The sequence below is a fragment of the Notothenia rossii genome (genome assembly GCF_949606895.1).
Source record: "Notothenia rossii genome assembly, chromosome: 2".
Lineage (NCBI taxonomy): Eukaryota > Metazoa > Chordata > Actinopteri > Perciformes > Nototheniidae > Notothenia > Notothenia rossii.
Window position 1 is genome coordinate 65,516,884 of NC_136904.1, and position 24,844 is coordinate 65,541,727.

Consider the following 24,844-nt stretch of genomic DNA (forward strand, 5'->3'; position numbering starts at 1 on the left):
CAAACAATTATTACACAGTAAATAACCAAACATTTGTGTTTTATTCATAAACATTTTGTCGTGATTAAGAGGAAATGTAGTTAAATGGCACAAGGAATACATTGCAACAATAAGATAGATACATGGTATTCATAGGCACCCTTTAATTAAACATGTATTTCACATTTCAAACCAGTAGGAGAAAACTGTGAAAAAGTCATTTAGGCATAAATTGTAGCAGAGGTGATATTTGCGGGCATAAAGAATGAACTTGTCTTCGTTAACACACCAATCACTGGTGACCTTTAACTCAACATCATCTGGCCTTTTTTTTGCGTTCAATTCACATAATTAATACACAACACATTTGTGTCAAATTATTGTGTCACCTCCAGAGGCATACAAACATGTTCTATACATTTTCACACACACACACACACACACACACACACACACACACACACACACACACACACACACACACACACACACACACACACACACACACACACACACACACACACACACACACACACACACACACACACACACACACACACACACACACACACACACACACACACACACACACACACGCAGCAGTTCTGCCAGCGTCCAACAGATGGAGCCATTAACCTCTGAGCCTGAACATGGGTTTTCCATCTGGCAGCAGCAGCAGCAGATGCAGTAATTGTTGCAGTCACACACTCTGCTTCAGTGCCTCTCTGAGCTTAATGTGTGTAGCCCGTTCCAATATCAGACTTCATAAACACTGGTGTCAGCCCCTTAAAGGTTGGGGAAAACAGAATAACAATGTCTCCCACTGGAGCTCAGCAAACAGCCCAGACAGACGGGGGTTGTTTCTCCACACAGCCGACTCTGTGAGGCGCTCCGTGACTTGGCATAGCTAACATCCATTTCATCTCAAAGCTTGGTTTGGAGGGGAAATGCTCTTGAAGTCGACCAGTCCACTTTTTCAATAAAAGCCAAACAAAACATCGAACTCTCTAAAACATCCCGACATATTAGTATTGTTCTATGGTGATAAAAGGTGGTTTAAGGGCAATCAACGGTTCATTTTTCTGCATCCTGTTAACAATATACATAATATACTATTCAAAAGCAGTTTGAGTTATTGTTTACATGGCCGGGGAATAGAGTTGAAAACATGAGTTTAAAGGAGACAACCCAGATGAAAAGGGTATTCATTTTCTAAAATGTTGTGTTTAATATGCAAATGAGGCATTATCTTATTAAATATGTGCCCATTTGCATACATTTCATGAAGGTTAGATAATACCAGGTTCAAAAGTCTTGTTTTATTTTCTTTACAGATTAGATTAAAAGTTTTTAAAAGGTGATTTCTATCCGTATGCCAAAAAATACTGTAAACAGCCATTACAAAAATCCATATTTATAACTTACGTATACAACTACCCCAAGTGACGTGGGGGTCTTGTAGTTTCACATTTCTGAAATCTTAACTCCAATATGCAAAACATGCATCATTAAGTCAAAGCGTTGGTACATTTTTAACAAATCTCCAAAAGAAAACAGACGTGGTTTGTAAAATAAAAAATCTAAATATGTTTTTTGGATGTTTTAGTTGCAGTAAACAGACAGGAGCTTTCAGGCTGAGATGTTTCATTCTTCATGTTATGAAAGAATAATAACCCTGACTTTTAAAATTGACCAGTGCTTGAGAAAAACATGTATCTATATCTCTCTAAGATTCATCAGATTTCCAATGTTGAAATGTATGTTTATCATGCATGTTCCCTGTTGAACAAACATCTACTGCAAGTAATAATGCTAGTATTCTTTTTGAGTGATTTTCCTGGTTAGGACATTTAATGAACGTGGACAATAATTACCATTATTATGAAAGTCTGTGAAGATGCATGCCAAAACACACTTAAACAAACAAATAGAAAGAGTAAAACATTTTTTTAAAATATTTAAATAAGTACTCTACATATAATCTATAACATTATCCCCATGTCTAGATTTAAAAGATGCAGGAGAACATGACAGTTACCAAAAGAGCCAGAAACAGATGGAGGCTCCAAAGTGTCAGCACTGCTGTGACAAATGTACTCCGCACACTTCAGGACATAACACGTATGAGTGCGCTGCTGACGGATGCCCGGAATAGAATGCCATGTTCCTGACCAGTGCATTCTGGGAGGCGACTGGGGAGGTTCCAGAACGTAGACCAAGCCTCAAGGCTCATCCATCACCTGGTGCGTTCAGCCAAGAAACACACCACTCCTGACCCTCCTACCCCCGCAATGAGGATTCAAGGGGACTCTCCCCCCTCCAATGCAAAAACATCAGGCAAAAAGAAAAGATGAGGACTATGCCACTGCATTGAATTGAACTTTTATTCTCAAGTGGTAAAATTCAGATTGACAACGGAACATGTTTACACGGCTCAACCCTCAAATTGGTGGTGGAGCTAAAAGTAGAAGAAAAAAAATCAGGCAAATAGAAAAGATGAGGACTATGCCACTGCGCTAAATTTAACTTTGAAGTGGTCAAATTCAGATTGAAACATAACATATTTACATGGCCCAACCCTAAAATTGGTGAGACCAAAAGCGGAGCTAGAAGTAGAGCTTGCCATATCAACTTTATTACATGATAACATGACTAAGTTTGTGTTTACAGCTTGTTGCACTGTCCCTATGGGTCCAAACAGATATCAAGGAATGCAGGATAGAACTAAGACACTGCAATATTTTTATTTGGTTGCCACAATTTTTTTCACAATTTAAGTGGTTTCAGATTGTGATATGATTATTGATGTTAGGCATCCAGCCAGCTCAGAAACCTCTCAGCACGTCATCTCCTCCTGTCGTTGTGAGGTCAGTTGCACTTGCTTCATACAAAGGTCAAGAGAAACTCTTCAAAAGCACAGGCAGCTTTGTACAGCAGCCAAATACAAGTGCATGTCAGAGCAAAGATATTTCAGAGCATTAAATCAGTTTGGCTCAGGTAGATGAAAGTCTATAATGTAATCTTACCACATAAAACGTAATATTCAAAACAGATACAAATGGTTGCTGTTGATGACAGGGTAAATATTTAGCATAGGATGGTCTGTTACAATTCGCCAACAGCGCTATGAAATGTTTTCAAACAGCCAGTTTTATTTATGACTGTCCAAAACTCAACAGATATTCAGTTTACGGTCAACAAAAAATAATATTAAATCGTCATGTTTGGAAAGCTGACACAAGAGAATGTTTGCCATCTTTCTTTGAAAAACTTCAGTTGATTAATGAGTTATCAAACTGGTTGATGATTAACATTCCGTCCATTGACTTATCAATGACTTGACATTGTAGCTGACGTAGCATCAGGGAAACACAGCAGTGCATATGGATAATCTATTCTTGGTGAGACACTTCAAAGCAGGGCGTAGCAAAGATTTGTGCTGAAGACACCTGCTGAGGTTCTGTTGAAGCTCCTTTAATCCCACGTCAAAGTTATTTTTAAAATGTTCCATATCCGATTTATTCAGAAAGCTGTTCAATTACAGTTTCCCCACGTTTGATTTAAAATGGAGCAGTTCCTTTAAGGCAATTTGGAAATGGATAACTGCGTATAACTCTCTAAGAAAGTCCAAGAACCTAAACTCTATCTCTAAATTATAATTATCAAAATATATTATTCATTCCGTGAAAGAAAGTTTTTTTTAGGAAATTAAAAGGAAATGTGTTGTAGATGAACGGGAAATTACTCTATTGCAAATTGTTATCAGGACTTAAGTCGTTCCAGCTCATCAAATGTGAGGATTAGCTTCTTTTCTTTGTTTTAGATAATTAAAATGAAATATCTTTGTAGACTGCACTACAAAACAAACCATTTCCATATCTGACCTTGGGCTTTGGAAAAATTAAATGGCAGTTTTCCCACTATTTTCTGACTTTTTATCGACTAAACAATAACAGAAACTAATTAAAAACAAAAAAAACAACAAATCAGATTAAACGGGTAATGAAAATAATCACAAATTGCAGTCCTAAAAGGCATATTACAATTGACCATATTAATTCTGTTTATAGGAAATTCTCAAACCTTTGCTGGGTGTGTTTTCTTGTGGAACTGAAAGTATTCAAAGGCAAATGAACACATGCTAAAATGAACTGAAAAGACATACACCCCATGTATGTATTCTACTGTGAAACAGAGAAACTTAAGGCCCAGACACAACACACTGACACCAAAGAACACGTCCCGACGGAACACGACTGTTGTGTCGCCTCGCGTCTCTGCGTCTTGGCCAACAGTCGCACTGGAACACACAGCAAAGACTTCAGCCGACGGCCAAGTAGCACGTACGAACTGCGCATGCGTGAGTGGCAATAACTCTCCTTACCAGCAAGCGGCGGTAGTGTGTATTCGTCATTCAAAAGAGGCAACAACCGTAAGACAGGCTAGGTGATAAACCGAGAGAAGAGGAACAGACTGCGTGATATAAACAAACAACAAATAGCGTGTGTTGGTCTTCGGTTTCTTCATTCCAGATCGCTATGATGAAAAATAAACTCTCGCGTCCAGCTGAGATGAAAATGAAAAAGAATAGCCGTCTGTGTGTGCCTTCTTAATCGTTTGTTTGGGTCCCTCACTTCCGTTTAGCTTTTCATGCACTGATTCTCTAAGCTGAACAGCCAATCAAAGTGATTTATTTGACCGACAGCCTTTCGGCCAAAAAGGTGTCTGCACGGCCGAAAAGACACGACAATGCGGGACACACCAATCTGAGTAGGGCGACACGACGCTCATCGACGGCCGAAATCGGCCCGGCGTGTCTTGGCCTTTAGAGTTCACTTAAGTATCTACAGCCCAGCTTTCCATTCTGCACCACAAATCACACTTTATCTTCGGTTTACTTCCGGAACACCTGGGGGAAAACCTTCAGGATCATGAGAAGAGATAAAATACAGCAGGTAGTTCAGTAGTGCCATCAAATCAAAAGTGATTCAAGACACAGAGAAGTTTTATGATCTCATTGAATGAATGGATCGAATAATTTAAGAATTCTGTCTTTTCTTCAGGGGTCCTTCTCTTTTCTAACCACAGCTACAAGATACAGCAAATAACTAAGCAGGCTCTGTTTAAGACATTCTGACTGCTTTAAAGCAGGGAGAATTTGGCTGACTCATTCCCTCCAATTCCTTCAGTGATGAGTGCTATACTCAGATTTTAGCAAATATACAGAGAAAGGCAACATCTCAGTGGAAGCCGATAATTTGGAGACAGTAAGAACTGACAATATGCTTTGATATTAGAGACGTGTCTTCTGCCAGTGGTTCCTTCTACTTTGCTGCATATAAGGCAGTCATTTTGGAGCTCTTTTAACACATTCCCTTCAAAACATTTCTAGAAACCAAGAGGAAGTAGGCTGACAGATACATCGCCTCACAGGAGAGATGCCCTCTGCCAAAATTAAGCAGAAAACCCTGTCAGACTGGGAGGTGATGCCAAGTTATACAGTACTGTCCTCCAAGAAATGTTGGATTTTTGAAAAATACTTCTTTGAAAGTGTTTTGTCACATGCCATGTTTCCAGTGCGGCGTCTGACTTCAAGTTCTATTCGTATCAGGACCAGTTCTGACAGGCTTTGACAGAAGCGTAAGTCACTTCATATAAACACTCCCCACTCATTAATAACAAATCAGGATGGCTGAAACACAGAGAAACCCATTCAAATTAAAGTTTGAAAAGTGCAACTTTCCCCCATCACAGCAGAGAAATCAGCTGCTCAAGAAGATAAATAGTAAAATACATTACAACAGTTCAGACTGAAGAGAGAGAGAGATGGATAGACAGATAGACAGATGGATAGTTATAGATAGATTGATAGATAGTTATAGATAGATAGAGAGAGATAGAGAGATTTGCACCTAAACAAAACACAAGTCTAACACCAAGCGTTTAAATCAGCAATGGTAGCGATATTTTATACTTCATGCTATCTGCACAAACTATATCATATGAAAAGCTGAGAGTCCACAGAGCATATTGGTATACATTTCATCCCTGTGCGATCAAAACTCACTATTCTACATGATAAATAAAAGAACATTGTACCTTGAAAATCAATAGCGGGTAAATTTGACCCGTTGGCGGTTTTAGGCATACAGCGACCTCTGGCGGTTCTAGTGTTAAAGGACATCTTAACAAGCAAACTAGCAAGCAAATACATTCGTAATGTAAGGCTTATACGGTAACTTTACTCAATTCCCAATGATAACTTTACCTTCTAGACCAGGGATGGGCAAATGGCGGCCCCCACCTCCTCTTTTTGCGGCCCTCAGATTATTTTATAAACAACATTTTTTATTTTTTTTACTTGTACTACTGACACCGTCCACTAGACTCCTAGTTACGTCGCGAGCTGCGTACATGATTTCGTTCGGCAGTCAAATACCGCAAAATAATCAGTGACGCGTTTGTGTGTATTGTGGTTGGTTTCCCGGCCAAACACTAACAAGAAACACCGGCTGTTGTTATGCCCGCTGTGACGTTAAGTTACCGCTTGCCTTTTACAAGCTTAAACGTTGTATTTATCATCTGAATTTGGCAAAACAAGTTTAATATTCTAAATACCAAGATGAAAACAAACTGTCACGGACCCTGCCGTGTTATCTTTGATTACTATATGCTTTTCATTCATAATTTCAGCGGGAGGGAGGGGGAGCGTCACTGAGGAACAGCAGAGTGCGGGCTGACAGGTGTCTGTGTTGACATTCCCCTTATTGTGGAATAAGGGGAATGCAGAGACAGGCTACAAGTGTCTTAGGTTCAAGTTAGACAACTAATGTCTGGGTTAGTGTTCATGACTTCACGTTTATGTGATCTTAATGGTTAATCTCAATGCACACGCACTTTCCGTGCTTTCCAATAGTTTAAAATTGTTTTATTCCACTGTTAAATAACCTGTTCAATACAAACATACCACTTGTAAAAATTAAATAACATTTCTGTGAACTGATATTTGTTTAGTGAGCTTATTAGAGGATGTTCCCTGAACGATTGTAAAATGTCAATGAAGATGTCAGATTTAGTACATTTGTTAATAATTACATACAATACATGGAATTTGTGTGTGTGTGTGTGTGTGTGTGTGTGTGTGTGTGTTTGTGTGTGTGTGTGTGTGTGTGTGTGTGTGTGTGTTCCAAGTGAATCTGCAGCCCCCTGGTGGCCAGTACATAAATGATGTGAGCCCCACCACCATCCAAGTTGTCCATCGCTGTTCTAGACAGAAAGGTTCTCACTTAAGGAAAACCATGCAGTCGGAGTGAGGATGGGAACGAGACAGAAAAATGAATGTCAAAAGTGTTGCTGTCAATTTACTTATGGTGCACAACAGCAAATGGACATTTATAGGTTACCTTTGATTTCCCAAACTTTGTGAAAAATCTATTAAGAGTTTTGCCAATCAAGAGTTACCATCTACCACAACTAAATTGCCACTATGATTTAGCAAACTGGTCTTTCCCTTCTTTTGCAGGCCAGACTTGATTACTGCATAATTGGTCAAACTCATGAGGTCTCACTTGTCAAATTGCATACTTTAGAGTGACATCGTAAATTAAATGTACAAGCCTACTTTGTTTCAAAATTATGAAAAGATTACAGATCTGATTTTCCATGGCATACCATTACATTTCCAAATCATCAAGTGATGCTTAAATGATTTAACTTGACAAATTAAATCGATGTTATGGGGTAAAATGTGTTGGGCAATGTCGGGGTTTCATCACGTGCCATGCCAATACAAAAACTAATTTGTCAGCCTGAGTTGCAACAAATGACCTGGTTGTCTTAGGAGAAATGCATCATGAGACACCTGGAAAGAGGCGTGGGTTTGATAGGCCTGACAGAAAGCTGGCTAAGGATCAAAAAGATGGGAGCAACAAAAGGATGGATTCAATATTTCCATGTGGGGACCAACCTCACCGTTGTTTAACAGCAGAATTCTCCTGGGTTTGTGTATTGAAATAGTTGACAGTCACAAAGTTCTGGAGCATACCTTGACATTGTAGGGGATGTAATGCTTGGCCAGCGCTTCCGGGGTGTGCATCCATGATTTATCTGAAAAGATACAAACAGCTCGCTCAATAAATCAGAACCAATGGTCTCATTTAACAACATCGGCAGAGGCACAAACATCAGTATCGGTGTTTAAATCCCAGAAAAAGGGGCGAGGACTTAATATCATAGGACACTGAAATACATCCCCGAAAAAGGAAGTTAGGAACATAAATTTGAATTATAAAACAAGCTTTCCAAACCAAAGAGAAATGTCAAAAGTCGACCTGATCAAAGCTTTGGCTTTTTAGTCAGTTTTTGTTTAACAATGTTGATTTCACTGAGAAAAACGCTTTTTTTCTGGAACAGCTTCACTCTCCAACACATTTACAACCCCAGTCTGATTGGTTGGTCACTGAGTAGCTTTGCTACAGGAAGTTTTCAAGGGCACATTAAAAGTGGCAATTAGGCGAGGGGCAATGCTGCTTTCACTCTCTTAAATGTGTCAACACATTTTCTGCAATGGTGGGGCGAAGTGAGGAGGGGCACAGTCTAGCACACGTGTGAATATTGTTTGTCTGATGATGGCCAGTTGGAACACATCGTCCAACCAGAACCCCAATACATTAGTATTTCTTCAGAAAACAGAAGAAAAAAAAACTGTGACGTAAAGTCATTAAATCTAAAATGAAATTGCAATGATATAATGAAACAATTGTTATGATAATTACCACAAAGGCAGCCACAAACCAAATGAGCAGAGGGTCCGAGGTCACTATGGGTCATTGATGTTTTCCCGCATTTCTTAATGATCCACTGATTAAGCATCCATTTCCTCCTTCCTTTCCCTTTCCTAAATGACTTGTCGGCCTGCTAATGAATCCTGGGACCAGAGACCCATGACCGTGACCTTGGGTGCTCCTGTAGGTCGGTCGCGGAATCAAGCCTTGATAATGTGAATCAACTTGGTCTTGTCCTCTGCTAACGCTAACACCTTTGTTTGCACTAATGTTGTTGGCTAAGTGGCTTAATGAATTCCAAGTCTCTTCTAATTAGTGTTCATTTAGTGCCCTGCATTTGCTTAATTGTGATTGCTTATGCTTGGATAAGCCGTCATATTATTTACAAGGAAACCAATGCTTGTCGTGTTTAATTCCACCAAAGTCCATTTGATGGGAGGAAATAAGAATGCATTACCACTAGCACACTTCGGATCCTTTCCACGACTCACATTGTACACATTTTGAATTTAATTAACATCTGTGCAATGAGATTATCCCTTGCAGCCATCTCTTCCAATGTGCAATCAATATGCTCTTGAATTAAAGTTGATCGAAGGATGATGCATCTCCTCCTCTCTTGTACTGCTAAGGAGGGGTATAAACTGTAAATTCCAAAATGAGGAAGGTGGAGAGTGGTGAGGGCTGACACAGCGGCATGGCAGGTAGGCTGACACTTTTTCCAAGGCGTCAGCACACACTGTACTGATTAAAAGAAGGAGAGTTGGTGGGGGCGGGCAAACTTATTTCTCTCACTTTGCTGCATAAAATGGCATGTACGTGAGCGCACCAAGATTGGTACAAGTGCTGTCCGGGTTGCAAAACCTGGAGAGTAACTGTTGAGGCAGGAGGATGAGGTGGCAGCTGAAGGTCACTCTGTGAGGTTGAGTTGTCAGGTGTTGGATGGAGATGAGGGACAAATTCACGGGATGACAGTCTGAGAAGTGTCGATTCCTCTCTGTATCGTACTGCAGGCAGGTCTCTGGAGACATGGTGGCATTGTTTCTGACAGATTTTTGTTTCCTGCGGGACCAGTAAGGACGTGACAGCATAAAGGTCACAGTCCTTTATGCTGTCACCCTTCAGCAACTAGCTGACGTCATCTTTCCCCTTTCATATGTTTGCAGTTTCTGAACATTTCAACATTTCTGATCCTGACAATAAAAATCAGTAAGATTAATTATAGATTGTTTTTAAGAAGATGTGGATGGGGGATGTGGTTACTGTGATATCACGCATAATGCATTTTGTCATTCAATTGTTTTTCCCAACTATGTTCCTTGGAACCAGAAGTGAAGAAAAAGGCAACATTTCTTTTTAGGCAACCACAGTGTTACAATTACCTTTGAAGAACTGAAAACACAAACGAGGCGATACTGTGGTGTAGAAACCTGTCAATCACGGGCAAACCATGTCCTAAACCCGGCTCTATCATGTAGTTCAGGGGTTCCCAAACTTTTCAGCCCGCGACCCCCAAAATAACAGCGCCAGAGACTGGCGACCCCCTGTCGACGGGGGAGGGGGGGGGGGGGGGGGGGGGGGGGGCGCTAGTGGATTGTCAAAGGGGGAGATTCGTTGCGGGGGAATTATACGGATGGCTAGTCCGCCCCTGAAAATATCTATGCAAACGTTATTATTAATAATAATTTTAAAAAAAAGATTATAAAAAAAAGTAATAATTTTTTTTTTTTTTTTTCCATTTTTATTTTGTAATCATCTTGCGACCCCCACTCGGGGTCTCGCGACCCCTGATCTAGTTTATTCCAAATTGGACCATCATTTACTAAATTAACATCATAACGTAAGGACGAGGACTTTCAACTATAGCAAATGAGATCATCAGGAAATAGTTACCGAGGCAGTCAAATGAAGTGTGTGAAGTAGGGTAATTTTTTCATACACTTCTATACAATCTGACTTATTTTTACAACCAGTGGAGCAACCCCCTGCTGGCCAGCAGAAATAATGCAAGTTAAAAAGTTTCTGAAACTGCATCACTTTTGATAGTTTGATATTGTGTATTCACCATCCAGAGCTCTTTGTCCCCATTAACCTGAGCAATAAACAGAAGTGTATCTTGATTTGAGATGTGGTATGTTGCCCTCGGCAGTGGAAAATAGAAACTTTGTTCTGTCTGATGAATGCAGACTCCATTACCTGTTCACAGACAGAGAGTTTTATCTGGCTCAGTTGTTTTAATTCCCCCCAATGCGTAGGAGGCCGCTTTGTGTCTGATTTGTTTCAGGCACTGCTGTGCTTCAGATGTGATGTTCAGTAGCTGAGGAGACGGATTGTATTAATATTATTTAGAAATTGTTTGACTTTATTTGAAATGCATGGAGGTGTATTATAATTTATTTATTTGTTGCTTGTGTTATTGCTCCAGCTTGTTAAGTTTGCAGTGTCTTGCGAGCCCCTGGGGCTGGGCCCCATTTGGTTTACAACTCTGAAAAATAAATGACTTACTAATATATATATATATATATATATATATATATATATATATATATATATATATATATATATATATATATTAGCAAGTCTGTGGAATAGAATCTACAATGATTCTCAAAGATATATTTCTCTAATTGCACAGAGCAGAGGTACATGTTTTTTTTATAGGACAAACAACAGCACTTGTGTTGCTTTGTCGAATAAAAGAGGCTCTGACGGCCCTTCCACACAGCGGCATGTGTTGAAAGCTTAACCATTCACTTTGAATGGGGTGACGTCACTTTTCGCCGAACTGCATTGTGGGAAGCGACGCGGAGCTTTGCTGGCGTGGCTCGCTGCAAAAGTTGAGCAATGTTCAACTTTTGAAGCCTCGGCAGAAGCGTCAGCCAATCGAATCATATGCCAGTACAAGCTCTAGCCAATCAAACCGCTGCTTGTGTGTCAGGGGTGGGAGATTCATGTGATTGGTTGTTGGTCGAGTTTCAGACACGGCCGCCGGCAAGCTTCAACGCACGCCGCTGTGTGGACGGGCCGTGAGAAGGAATGCTGCAATATGTCACTCTATTCACATGAAGCGTTGGGCAGTTCTCATCAATGGAATATTACAAGATATAAAGTTTCTCCAAGCTATGACTCAGAAGCCAAACATTTTGGAAATTACTCCTTTTTAAATAAACAACACATTTTATAGTGTAGAAATTGCACGGCCTACCAAGCCATTGTATCGTGGTATTCTTTGGAAAAGAGACAAGTAATTTGTGAATGTATTGATGTTTCGATCTATCAGACCTTTACCATTAACTATCTCTCCTTATCTACAAGCTAACAGTTGTTCTTTGCCCATTATCTCACATTCTACTGTGGATCTAGGCACTGTGGTGATAAAGGGGGTTCACAGTCAATAAGATGTGCTCCTGAAGGACCGTTGTGGGTGAAAAAGAAAATGTGCCGAGCAGGCTACATGCATTATACATGCTAACCAGCGGTGTATGTGAGGAGGTTGATCCAACCTTGGAAGGTAAAGCAATATGGTTCCTTTATTGGGGACTATTATCTCAGAAAAAGTAGTTTTGTTACCTCCTACCCAGGCTCCATATTGTCTGTTCCATACATTGCTCCTCATATGCTCTCAAGCATATCCCTTTTCACCTAAAATATTGTAAGGTCAAAGATAATATCTTACTGAAAATAATTTAATTAAAAAGAAAAATGGCCAACAAGATTTTTTCAAACCAGCTATATTTTTTAAAACAATTGCCTAAGAAAAAGTGTTTGGCATACTCCAAATTAACCAGCAACATTAAAACACGTTTATTTAGTTCTAGTCTAATTTATTGCCTTGTCTTTTCGTCTGTGCAGTTCTTGTAAAAAACTGGTAAATACAGATAAAGGGTAACAAATAGTTCACATAACTATTACTACTACTGATAAAACAACAATAACAACCCTATGTAAAACAATATATATTTTTCAATGAATAAGTGTTGTGGTCTGCCCTCTTTAATATTCTCCCAGCTCAGCTCCCATAGAGCTTGAGTGCTGCCCTATAAGTACACAATCGTTTCTATAGGGTCTCCAGAAGTGGGCAGGCAATAGCTTCATTCACTGCAGCGCTCAATCAATGACACACAATGAATGTGCTGGGCATGCATAGCTCTCCATCAGCAGAGACAACTTTAGAGAGGCTCAGAGCAGAGGGGACAGGACCACACTCAAGTGATGCCAAATAGTCGTCACACAAATATACATGTACACGCACACCGAAATGTATTGTCCACATATAACATTATTAGAAGCAGTGCGTAGCTTGTATACAGCACCCAGGGAACAGGAGGTGAAGTTGTATCTTCCAAAGTACCGGTCAATCCTAAATATTGAGTTTACTCCAGGTCACAAAGTTGTATCATTTACACTTACAGTAAACCTGGCAATTTACCACAAGCTCCCTACTATTTAAATCCTTGCCGCAAATAAATAAAAGCAGGGGTACTTGCTTTATGTCAGCATATTTGATATATGGTAATGACCACATCAAACCTCCACACAGGTATCAAAGCAAACATCACAACTACAGCACGGCACAGTACACTCTGCAGAGTGAGGCACTTCGTTCTTCATTCTACCTGCACGAATGAGAACAGCCAATTAACAAACAAATGTATAAGCAGTTGATCAGAAAAAGAGCAGTTTTGCTAAATCAGTGTTCCTATTTTGTCAACTGTTTTGACAAACAGTAAAAAATGCACAGCGACAGCTAGCCTTTCAGAAGAAAGTTTTGCTTGTGAAATTCAATACAATAAAAAATATACTGTATACCTGCATCATGTCAGCAAATCTGATACGTAATACAAATCTAATCACACCTGCACATTGGTAACAAAACCAAAGATCAAACCAAAGCAGGGCTCAGTATAGTATTGTACGATATGTTTCAGTAAATATGCAAAGATGAGACTTGAATAACTGTATACACTCAGAAATGTTTAAGCATTAAATCAAAAGCAGGGCATGGCAGGCTACATGGGATAAAGTCTTCTCAACTTCCATCAACTGTTAAAGTTAACCGTCACTAAATAAGAGCCTCATTTTATACACATTGATAAAGATACCGAAAACATTGAAATGAATGGCAAAAAAGCTTATTGTCAATGTTTTAAAACCCCCTCCAAATGTTGACGAGGCATGTTTTCACGGGAGTTCATGTCTTATTAATGTCTTCTGGGCTGCACTGTAGTCACACCATGAAGCAACAATGCTGTAGTATGCATATACAGCCTGACTGAATTGAACCTCTCTGACAGTAAAAAGTGAATATTACAAGGTCCAGGATGGTAGCTAGGGTTTCTGTCTGGATTAATGCAAATGTGATTTCTCCTGTAAATTCATATAAAGCCATTTATTCGTTATGCTGAGAAGCTATTGAAAGGGTTCACTCCATTTAATGGGGAGATCAACTGCTACAAATATTTCTAGTCCATTCAAGGCTAATACGGATTACACAGAGGCAAGAAAAGAAACGCTCAAGGATCGTGGACACATGGATTTGTAAAGCAGCAAAACGACATTCAGGCAATGACATGCACTACAAAGCACCAAACTCTCCTTTAACATGAAAGTGTCCTTCCAATTATGCATGCCTTAATTACATTTAGTGAAAAAACCCACTATGAATGTATCTGGTTTCCAATCATATTGCTAACCATTAATTACTTCTTGAGCAGGGTACATTTCTGGAGCATCATTCAGACACATTTATATTGTCCAGCATCAAAGCTTACAAGGCCATGAGGAAATTAAAAGGCCTGTGTATCCTCTAGTCATCTTATTTTCTGTATGAGCGCGTTCTGTCGATTCCATCACAATGATGGATAGAGGACATTTGACCTTAATAAAAAATTGTTTGAAAATGATATGAATGTCACAATTTTTATGAATAAGTGTCCATGACGATACCCGAATGATCCGTCCAATCACTTTTTAGTTGTCTCGTTTCACTAGCTATCATTGACATAGAGATTCTGGGAGTTCTGAAATAAGGCCATTGTTCAAAAGTGAGGAAACAAAGTAGGACATCTATTTTGTAGTATTATTTGGTGTAGTTGAAACACAAAATAATGATAGATTCACAATGACTATGTTAAATATGAAAAATATATATATTAATATATAACATTTAAAAAGTAAGACAAGCACAAATTACAATATATCAGGGGGGAACAAAGCAGGTTAAACCCTAACCCTATATTCAATACGGAAACACTATACATTGAGTTTGTTCTGTTATTGGTAGAGGAAGGAGAGCATAGGAGAGAGATATGAAAAAAGAGAATATCAGCTGTTATAGAATGTAGACAGGTGCACTGTCCCCGTCTTGTGTCTAATCACAGCAAATTGGATTGTCATTTCTGGGATATTCTTCTGCTCTACCATGCTTTATCACCAGCCTCCATCTGTTGCTGTGACAGGATTGTGAAACATGTATTACTGCAGTCAATTAGCTCCGATATGATGCAGCACACTGCACTGACCTCGATGAAATTAAACCGGATTTCTCCAGCTCAGAAAAACCCACACTGTGGCTTCAGTTTGTGTGTGTGCTTCCAATCATTAATAGAATTAATAAGTCTGGGAGTCTCTTTAATACATCACCGGGACATTGTAACTGGACATGTAGCAATTTCTCATTATCTTAACTGTTACAACTAGTCGCTAACCCTTTGTATGTAATAGCACTGCAACAAACTTTACATTTTATTATATAAATGTTTTATTGCCACCTTCATCCAACATTTTATTTGTTCTTATTGTTACTCCACAAAGATTCTCCTTCTTTGAGGTCGAGGGACTATGTGGGATTTAATTAGGATTCTTTTTTGAAGGCTTAGTTGAACACTCAATTCTGATTGGTCAATATGGACATTCAGCAAGTCCTTTCAATGTAAAATCAGCTTTGGCTGAACAAAACACTTTTTTTCCTTCCCTTCAGAAAACATTATAGAATATTTTTTGAGTTTTCATTTTTCATACAAGGACAAGAAAGCAGTGCAAAGGGAGGAAAGACGTTAAAGACACAAAGAGCTCGACAACAGAGATAGAAGTATACCAACGGGAACACAGTTCCAACTGATGCTATTCAGTGGGATGTTCTATTTTCTTTCGTAATGAAAGTTCTTCAATCAGTACAAACATGTTAATATCAATATTATGTGTCAAATGATTGATTTACTTCGTACGAGTTTGCGTCAGGGTCTGCAAATTATCCCTAAAATGTTGCGGCAAACACCCTAGATGGCAACTTAACCAACAATCAGCAAACCAACATTCATCCACTGTTGTATATTTACAGATATATGTAATAGGTAAAATAACATAATACAAATATGGTTGGGGGTTTTGTCTTTTGGATGCCATTATATTTATTTTGACAATTCCATGTCATTTAAAATTTCACAGAATATTGTTTGTCAGGTTTACCATGTTTTGGCGGTATGCCTCAGCTAATTGGTCAATTAAGCAATAGCTTGCGACCGTTGTGTAAAAAGGAGGGTTTCTGCCCTGTTACTTCTCCGCTGTTTTCTTGTCCCAGTTTGAAAAACAAACTGGATGCAGCTTACTATACAGCCCAACTGTATACAGTTAAATCGACCAGACTTCTTTCTGCAGATGTGAGCATCCTTAACAACGGTCAATAAGTCCTTGCTGCACATTATCCCTTACATGTTTCCATCTTAAGCTTTGTTAGTTAGTTAGTTTCGTAACGGACGTAATGTAACAGTTGTAACGGTTGTGGCTTTTCTCAGACGCGGACGAATACTGACTTGTTGTGAAAAGTAACTGCAAATCTACCCGTGATATACGCTCATTATATCACGGCTAAGAACCAATCAGATTGCTTGATTTGACCGTTTTATAAGTTGTTTATTATACTTCCATGTATCCCTGAAATGTCATCACTTCATTTTTTTAGCCTACTAAACTTTTTGGGGAAATTTTCATATTATTATGCCCCAAAAAGACCTTGACTTTTGTCCAAAAAATTCTAACCGGTTTATCCAAGTATAAGTGCGTACACTATGTGCCAAATATGAAAAAAAAAAAAAGAATCATCAAGGTTTTCTTTAGATATCACATCGATGAGAATGAAAAAAAACAAATGCCTTTGGACTTCACCATCCTTAACACCTTAATTGCGCGAACCAAGACTTTCCAACTCAGGACTGTTGATAATTTGTAGATAACCTCCACAACATTCACTTCTTTAAAACATCCGGCTCTACTTCATGGTGAAAACCACTTGTAAATGTTTAAGCCTCAGACTTCATGAACTCTAATGTAAGAGGAGCACAGGATGCAATTAAACTTATCTTACTCTCCTGCTCATTGCTTTTTAATGCACCCGATTTGTAGGCTACTCTTTTCTCCATTTCCCAGCCTAGCTAGATTAAAAAAACCACCCGCAAAGGGGCAAAGTTCAATATAATGCTTCAAACTTACATATTGTAGTGACAGGCCACATTTACCATAATGCCTAGTGCTCTTCTGAATCATTTTTTAAGTTTGATATTTGTCTTCCTTTTTTTTTTAGTTTGTGTACAGTATGTGTCGGTTTAGAACATTGTATTTTTTGTGCTGGTTTATCGTTCTATCCAATAGTGAGGTCCAAATATCAGGCTCAGTAGTTGGCCCTCTCAAGAGTGGGCCCTGGAGAAGCCCTCCACTTGCCCCTATGGTGGCTTCACTTATAGGCACATGCTATTATATTCACATGGAACCATGCACCTGATATTTATTGTGCTAATTGTTGACAGTATGCTGATGATGTGTTTCATTATATTAAAAAAAACTATTTTCTGGACTGTATTATACCATCAATGACTGCGGACTCTTCTATCCTGTTGACCCCTGGTAGGGCCTTTATAGGATCAACTAATTTAAAATAACACTGTGCAATATATACTTTTTACTACTGTTTTTACTGGCTGCTACTTCATTACTTTTATATCTTCATTTACTTCTGATAATGCTGCTACTTATCTTTTCTACTCTGGATGTGTACTTATTTAATACATTTTTTATTAACCTGTTCTTGCCTTTTTAATAAATATGTTAGTCTACTGTTTTATTTAGTCTTTATCTGCACTGTCCCCTTTTCTTTAACAATGTTCATTTCCATACTGGGCTAGGATAAAAACAAGCCTTAGCTAGTCTGTTGATGGAAAATGTTTGGTCTTCAATGTGGCTAATTATCAGTCATCAATAGAAAAGTTTGGTCTCATTTTGAAGTTGAGCATCTGCAGATAAATACCACATGCAGAATGTTATGATGGAGAAAGAACATTAGCCGGGGGAGATCTGCAGTCCAATAAGTCCAATAAGTGCACTTTCTCAGCCTGATTTCTGAATCTCTAAACTGTTGCTCTGTGGCTCACCAGAACTCTGGCCAACTATTCAGTGCAAGTCACGTCTAAGAGCACGGAGCAATAAATACTGGAGATACAAATGATCAAAATCCCTATTGGCATTACCTGCTCAGTGTGATCAGGCCCACAGAACACAGCCAGCTACAAAGATAAAGAGCGAGGTAAATCAGGGGGGTGGGCCTGCTGCCAGAGACAGGATTCACTCTCACAGCCAGAGGAGCAGAGGCCCGCGTGACAGGTGCAAAGCATAAAGAAGACAAACACCTTTTTCACACATGTTGAACTCTATGTTGACCGTTGCATCCATACATATGATGATGGATTATCAGTAATCATTTCAAAGTGACACAGACACATTGGATTAACCTTCAGCAGCGTTTGTATGCGTTTTAATGCCATAGAACACAACTTTTGATCAGAAAACAGCAAAGGTAAGACGTATTTGCCGTTTTGGCCCCGTAAAGTGAAGTTGTGTGTTGTCTTTGCTTGCTTTCGCTGCCGTGAGTTTTGGTTGCACAGTGATAATACTTATACCATTGCAACCTGTGGAATCCCAGCTTCCATATGATATCTAGTTTGTTCAGATCCGATGAAGTATAAAATATTTCTACCATTAGTTAAGTGCGTTAGCACTCTTTTGCTTAGTGCTAATTCAAAGGCTTGGCGTTAGAGACTTGTGTTTCGTTTCGGTAAAAATTGTTCATATCGTCAGATAGCTGAGTTTCTTCCCGTTAACCTGGTAAGCCCGGTACCCCCGGGGGCGGGGGCTAAAAACAACAATACTCACGAAACTGTGTCTCAGGGCTGATAATCCATCATAACATTTAGTCAATAAGAGTAGTTTTCATATAGAGTGTATGAGAGCTGTAACCCAGCTTCCGGTTTTGGGTATGCTGGCTGCGCATCACTCTCATTCACCAATGATAATGTTTAGATGGATTTAGGAACTTCCCCTCGATTCTATTGGCTCTAAAAGTTCAAAAGAGGTGTCAATCACCAAAATCAACCAATGGGTTCCAGAGATATGGCAAATACACCCAAATGACCCCAGAGGTGGTTTCTTTTTCTAAACCTCCCTAAAAAGGTCAAATGTCACTTGTTTTGCATCAATCTTGATAAAGGGTAGTTATTATATGTTATAGTTTGGATTCCTAAAGCTTTTAGTCTACTTTCCCATAATTCAAGGGTGGTTTTCACTATAAGTAATTTTAATTTTTGGACGGAAACTATAATTACACTTTCTTACTATGTTCAATTTGAATTTACTTTAAAATAAAAATATCTATAATGATACTGACTTCTCTACATTAATCTCACAGGTGTATCATTGCTTTGAGAACATTTTTTATTAATTTAACCCTCTTAGAAGTGAAGATATAGTCATTTGTTCTGGGCATGTCATTTCCGAGCCTGAAACCTGAAAAACAGGCTCAGGGCTTTATTTACATAATATGTTTACATGATTTTGTTGTGCAATAAAACAACCAGATGGACAAACGATAAAGGAAATGTTCAAATTCGGCTCTGATCGTAGCAACAACGGGCCATTCGTGAGGGCATCTTAAGCCATCTTTGGCATGCCAAAGATTTTTCCACCGCTCCCGAAGTTGCTGCCGGAGCCTGATAAATTCCACCGGCGGTCATACGATGGCTTAAGATGCCCTCACAAATGCCTTACGAAGGGCAAAATGGACACACGAAGTCAACACGAAAATGAACCTTCACAAGGTCCTTCGGCAATGCTTTGTGATGCCAAAGATGTTGCCACCGCTCCCAAAGTTGCTGCCGGAGCCTGAGAAACTCAACATTTCCTTAATCGTGTGTCCATCTGGTGTCAATTTCGGGACAGTGTGACACTGTCCCGAAATGGACACCAGATGGACACACGAATATGGAATTGTGAATTTCGCACGAAGATGGTCCCAAAGTTGGTCCCAAAGTTGGTCAACAGCCGAGCAACAGCCGAAGCAAGTACAATGCCTACAGAAGGCCACACGATGGCACCGAACCACACACGAAAATATGGTCGGAGACTTTACTGATGATTTAGAATGTATCCAGACTCAACGTAAGAGCTTGTGCCTCTTTGGGGGGTGCTAACATTTAAACATACACTTTATTCTTTACTTTCTCCATCTTTATATGTAGATAACAGATATTACTTATCACCGTCATGTTGTTTCCACAACAACTTCCTGTCAACAGCGTAAACTCGCCTTCAAAAATAAAAGCATCTCAATAAAACAGGAAGTTAATCTAAATTCCATTTAAGCAGTGCCGAGCCGTCAGGGCCCTCTAGGCCCTCTCTGAGGGCCTAAGACAGGGCTATTCAACTACACATTCAGTTGGGCCAGATTTTATAACTACAAAATTCAGCTGGGCCAGACATTCAGCGGCCTGTAAAAAGCGGGTAGTGACACATTTTAAACAAACACATATTACTGCGATGAAAAACATGCAATTTTTATTCATTGTTCATCTAACAAAGGTAGGTCAAAAAGTGCATAAAAACACAACAAATTAGCATTAATTTAACAGAATCTGAAAAAAAAGTGCACAGTTGTAGCATTACATTTGTTTGCTTTAGAAGTCAAATATTCAGGTTATTTTTTTTGAACCAAGCACATCACAAAGTGCATTTACTGAATACAATAATAGCAGTCTTAATACATTTCCTGACATACAAAAAAAACAGCTAAAGAGCAATGCAACACAAAGAGGTAGTACTGTAGCTATTTTTTCACTTTTCAAGTAATAACAAAAAAATCATACGTTTTGGTCACATTACAAAGTGCATTTAAATGAATACAGAAAGAACTGTCAAGTTACCCTTCAGTGCACAAACCCATAACAAGGGATACGGGTAACTATATGAATGAATACTACACTACACGTCTACTATAGTAAACTAGGTGCTTACTGTCACCTCATTTGTGATTTGTCATCGCTGACTTTCTCAATGGGAGAAGGGACATTTTTTGTTTTGAACAAGAGCAGTGATTTTTGGCTCATAGGATATCAATGCAATCCTAAGACATTGGTGAAAAGTGCTGTCAGTCAGGGAGCAGCGAGTGCTACTTTTGATTGAGTTCATGTGTGAAAAGCTTGATTCACATGTGTATCATGTTGATCCAAACATACTGAGCACACAGATCGCTACTTTCTGAACGTTAGGGAACTGCCGTTTTTTGACATCACTCCAAAACTTCGCTGGCCCGTTAGTGCGCTGCATGTCAATAAGTTCCAGTGTATATTTCCCCTTGTCGATGCAGGGGACCACTTCCTTTGCTCTGGTTGATGCGTCCCCCTCTTCTGCAACAGTGAAGGGGTCTCTGGCAAAGCCCATCACCTCTGTGGGCAGAGCAAGTCCATCCAATCGACCGGAAAAGTTCTCTTTCAACCTCGCAATGAAATCTGTAATCACATCCGTGATTTGTGCCGGAGATGTGATGTGTTTGGGGAGCGTCGGAAAATGCAGCATCCGACCCGTGCTCAAGTCGGTCGCGAAAAGGTCCAGCTTGACTTGGATCTGCTCCACAAGATCAATGACTGTTTTGTCTCTGTTTACGCTTCAGAGTTGAGAGAGACATGTTTTAGAGTTGCTATCATAGGACCACCGTTACTAGCACCACTAGATGCACTTTCAAAAAACGTGCTGCGTTGTGGTTTGGTGGTTTCTATGCAACGCGGAGTGTTGCGTTCATGGTCTGTACTAGTGTAGGAATTTGGCTACGGGAGGCTGGGCCACTCGGGAGTTGGTTCTGGGCCGCATCTGGCCCGCGGGCCGCCAGTTGAATAGGCCTGGCCTAAGATATTCTACAAAATAATATTTAAAAACATTAAATGTGGGAGGCGTGTGGCGCAGTGGATAGAGCCTTGGTGTTGGGATCAGGGGGTCACAGGTTCAAACCCCACTGCAGTCAGCATGTCGTTGTGTCCCTGGGCAAGACACTTCACGCCAAATTGCTCCTGCGGGGATTGTCCACAGTATTGAGAATGTAAGTCGCTTTGGATAAAAGCGTCTAACACGTAACATGTAATGTAATTAAAACATTTTTTTTTTTTTATATATATCTTTAGTTCTATTTTTCATTAGTTTTACCAAAATAACTTGATTTAAATTGTATTTAAAATAACATTTCCAAATAAATGAATCCTTCGAATTTGCCTATTCAGTTTCTGTTTGAATGTGAAGGGTTAAATGAAAGAAGCTCCTTTAGCCATCTCTGAGAGTTATGTGAAGATAGGAGCTGATTGGTGGTACTGCTGTAAATTCACAGAGGGCCCACTATAGTAACTGAACGAGAGAGTAATGCCAAATGACAGTACAATTGACCAATCATATCTTCCCTCTAAATGGGTGGGTTTTATTATCGCGGACTTTATGACAAGTTCCGCCCACTTTGAAGCTTGTCTTGTTTCCATAGCAACAACAACTTCCTGTCAACAGCGTAAACTCGCCTTCAAAATAAAAGTATGCTAAATTACACTTAACTGCAATGAAAGTAACAAACACAATGCAATATCATTTTCAATTTCAAAGAGCACAAATTGGGTTATTTACAGCTGTTGTTTTGTGTTGTAGAAGGTCGCTTTCATTGATACGTTTTGCACCCCGGTCCGTTGTTTTGATATTCCGCTGAAGTATACGCTGTGACGTAATAACTCTTTTTTTTCTCGAGATAAAGGGTGGGAGTCAGAGGGTCTAGGTATAAAAGTCACGGCTCGCCACTGCATTTAAGACATGTTTGGTTGGGGAAACAAATAAATACATATTGCCTAATTAACTCAATTAAATATTTATTAACCTTCCTGGTGTCCTTCAGTCAAATATGAAAAAAAGATTATTTGAGTTTATTGGCATAAAAATCATAATATAGTTAACTCTACTTCGTTGCTGCAGGGGCTCTTATTATCTGTCTGCTTCCAGAGCCAACTTTAAGATTTGGCCTAGTTTAAGCCACAATTACCTTTTTTCAAAATGCCCTCTCAATATAGGCACAGGCAGATGTACAGCATGGGTATCAACTAGAATTCACAGAGAAAAAGATGGACTAGGGCCATTTCCATCATGCGCAATCAAGTGGAAATGGTATATGAGGTGTGAAGGGACTATGCGCCCTCCATGATTACCATCTTTAGCTTTTTTCTATGGAGTTGATTGGGTAAAAGTGAATTATAACACCCAAACATCGTCAGGCCAGTAGCAGCACCTGGGCCCGGACACTTTCCCCAGGACCGTCCAGGGCTCCTCCAGGTCTGTTGATCAGCACCAGAGGGAGCAGGACAGATGGTGGTAAACACTTCAAGCTGTTCTGCAAACTGCACTCCCAAATATCCTTTCTGCTGCAGTCTGGCAGGGTCACCTCAACACTCTGCAGCGTTGCACAACCACCTTAAATGTTCAACATGTGAACGTGTGGCAGGTTTTTCTGTTGTTTTGACAGATCTGCGCATATTTTATGGGAAATAATCATTTCCCTTTGGGCTGTTTTTATTGCGATCCAGTGTCGGTGATACAGCCTTTGAAGTCACCCAGTATGTGATATTAATCCAAATAATAAAATCATTTAATCAGCAAGAATAATAAACACAAACATCACACCATTTATTTCATTTGGAGCTTTCAAGTGTGAAGAGATTATTGTCCTGCCAAATTAATGAATTGCATGGGGCTTCAAATTAACAAGGTCATCCCGGAACTTTACAACTCTATTAGCTGGGCGTCTCATTTTTATTTAAGTGGGAGCACACTCTCCCGCCCCCCCTCACATAATAGTTGGCTCAAGGAGAATCCTAAATCACGTTTTCACTTACAGACCCCAATAAATCCCATGACACGACCTGGAAGGCCTTTATTGGCTGCCATACATCGGGATGACAACTAGATGCACAGCCTTGACTTGACTGACTGATCTGTGGCAGCTTCTAGTGCCGTATGTTGCCAGGCGACACATTGGAAAGGTATGCATTGCCTTGCATCACATTGCTAAGGGTATGTTACTGATGCCTTTTGTGATAGGATACATTTCTATGTGTTTAACGTCTTTGTATTTGTCTTATATTATAGTTTGTGATGCGTTCTGTGAGCGTTCTAACGGCTAGATTAGGTAACCCAGGGTCGACTTAGTTGAAAACAACCATTGTGTAAAAGCTTGGCAGAAGTCAGGCTTGTTTGGGTTAGTGAAGCCAGATAACAAAAATATACCCTGGGTTTGTGGAACTGGCTTTGTGGCACAGGCATCAGCTTTTTGTTCACAGTTCTGGTTTAAAATAAACAAAAGGAAATAAGAAAAAATACGAAGGTAATTTTGACCTCAGCTCATAGATGGTAGATTCATTAAACAGTGTCAGGGATACATGATTCACATTTTTGAAAAGTACAGCAGGACATTTATGTTCATTTCTTTAGTATTGTTGCTTTCATCTCTTTCGTGTTGAAGATAGAGAAATATCATTTCAAGTTTAAGAAAGTTTGTGAAAAGGAACTTTGAATGACCTTCCAAAAGATTGGTAGACACAATAGAGACAGATTAGAAAACTGAGCCTAACTTTTATTATCTAGTGTGGGTCAGCACATATTGGATTCTACTTTCTGACAACACAACATGGTAGAACTCATATTAGACACCCTATACAGCATAGAACTTGTTTCTTTAGAACCCAACA

At 39.5% G+C, this 24,844-nt stretch overlaps 1 protein-coding gene across 7 annotated transcripts in view; it reads right to left on the reverse strand.

The window, feature by feature from the left end:
• gulp1a (GULP PTB domain containing engulfment adaptor 1a) overlaps nucleotides 1–24,844 on the reverse strand; it is a 138,244-nt gene that overhangs the window by 12,154 nt on the left and 101,246 nt on the right. For all 7 annotated transcript variants that reach the window (XM_079666527.1, XM_079666524.1, XM_079666523.1 and 4 more), the window contains one exon: nucleotides 8,024–8,085. In XM_079666527.1, coding sequence (XP_079522653.1) covers nucleotides 8,024–8,085 — 62 coding nt within the window. The remainder of the gene's footprint in view (nucleotides 1–8,023; nucleotides 8,086–24,844) is intronic.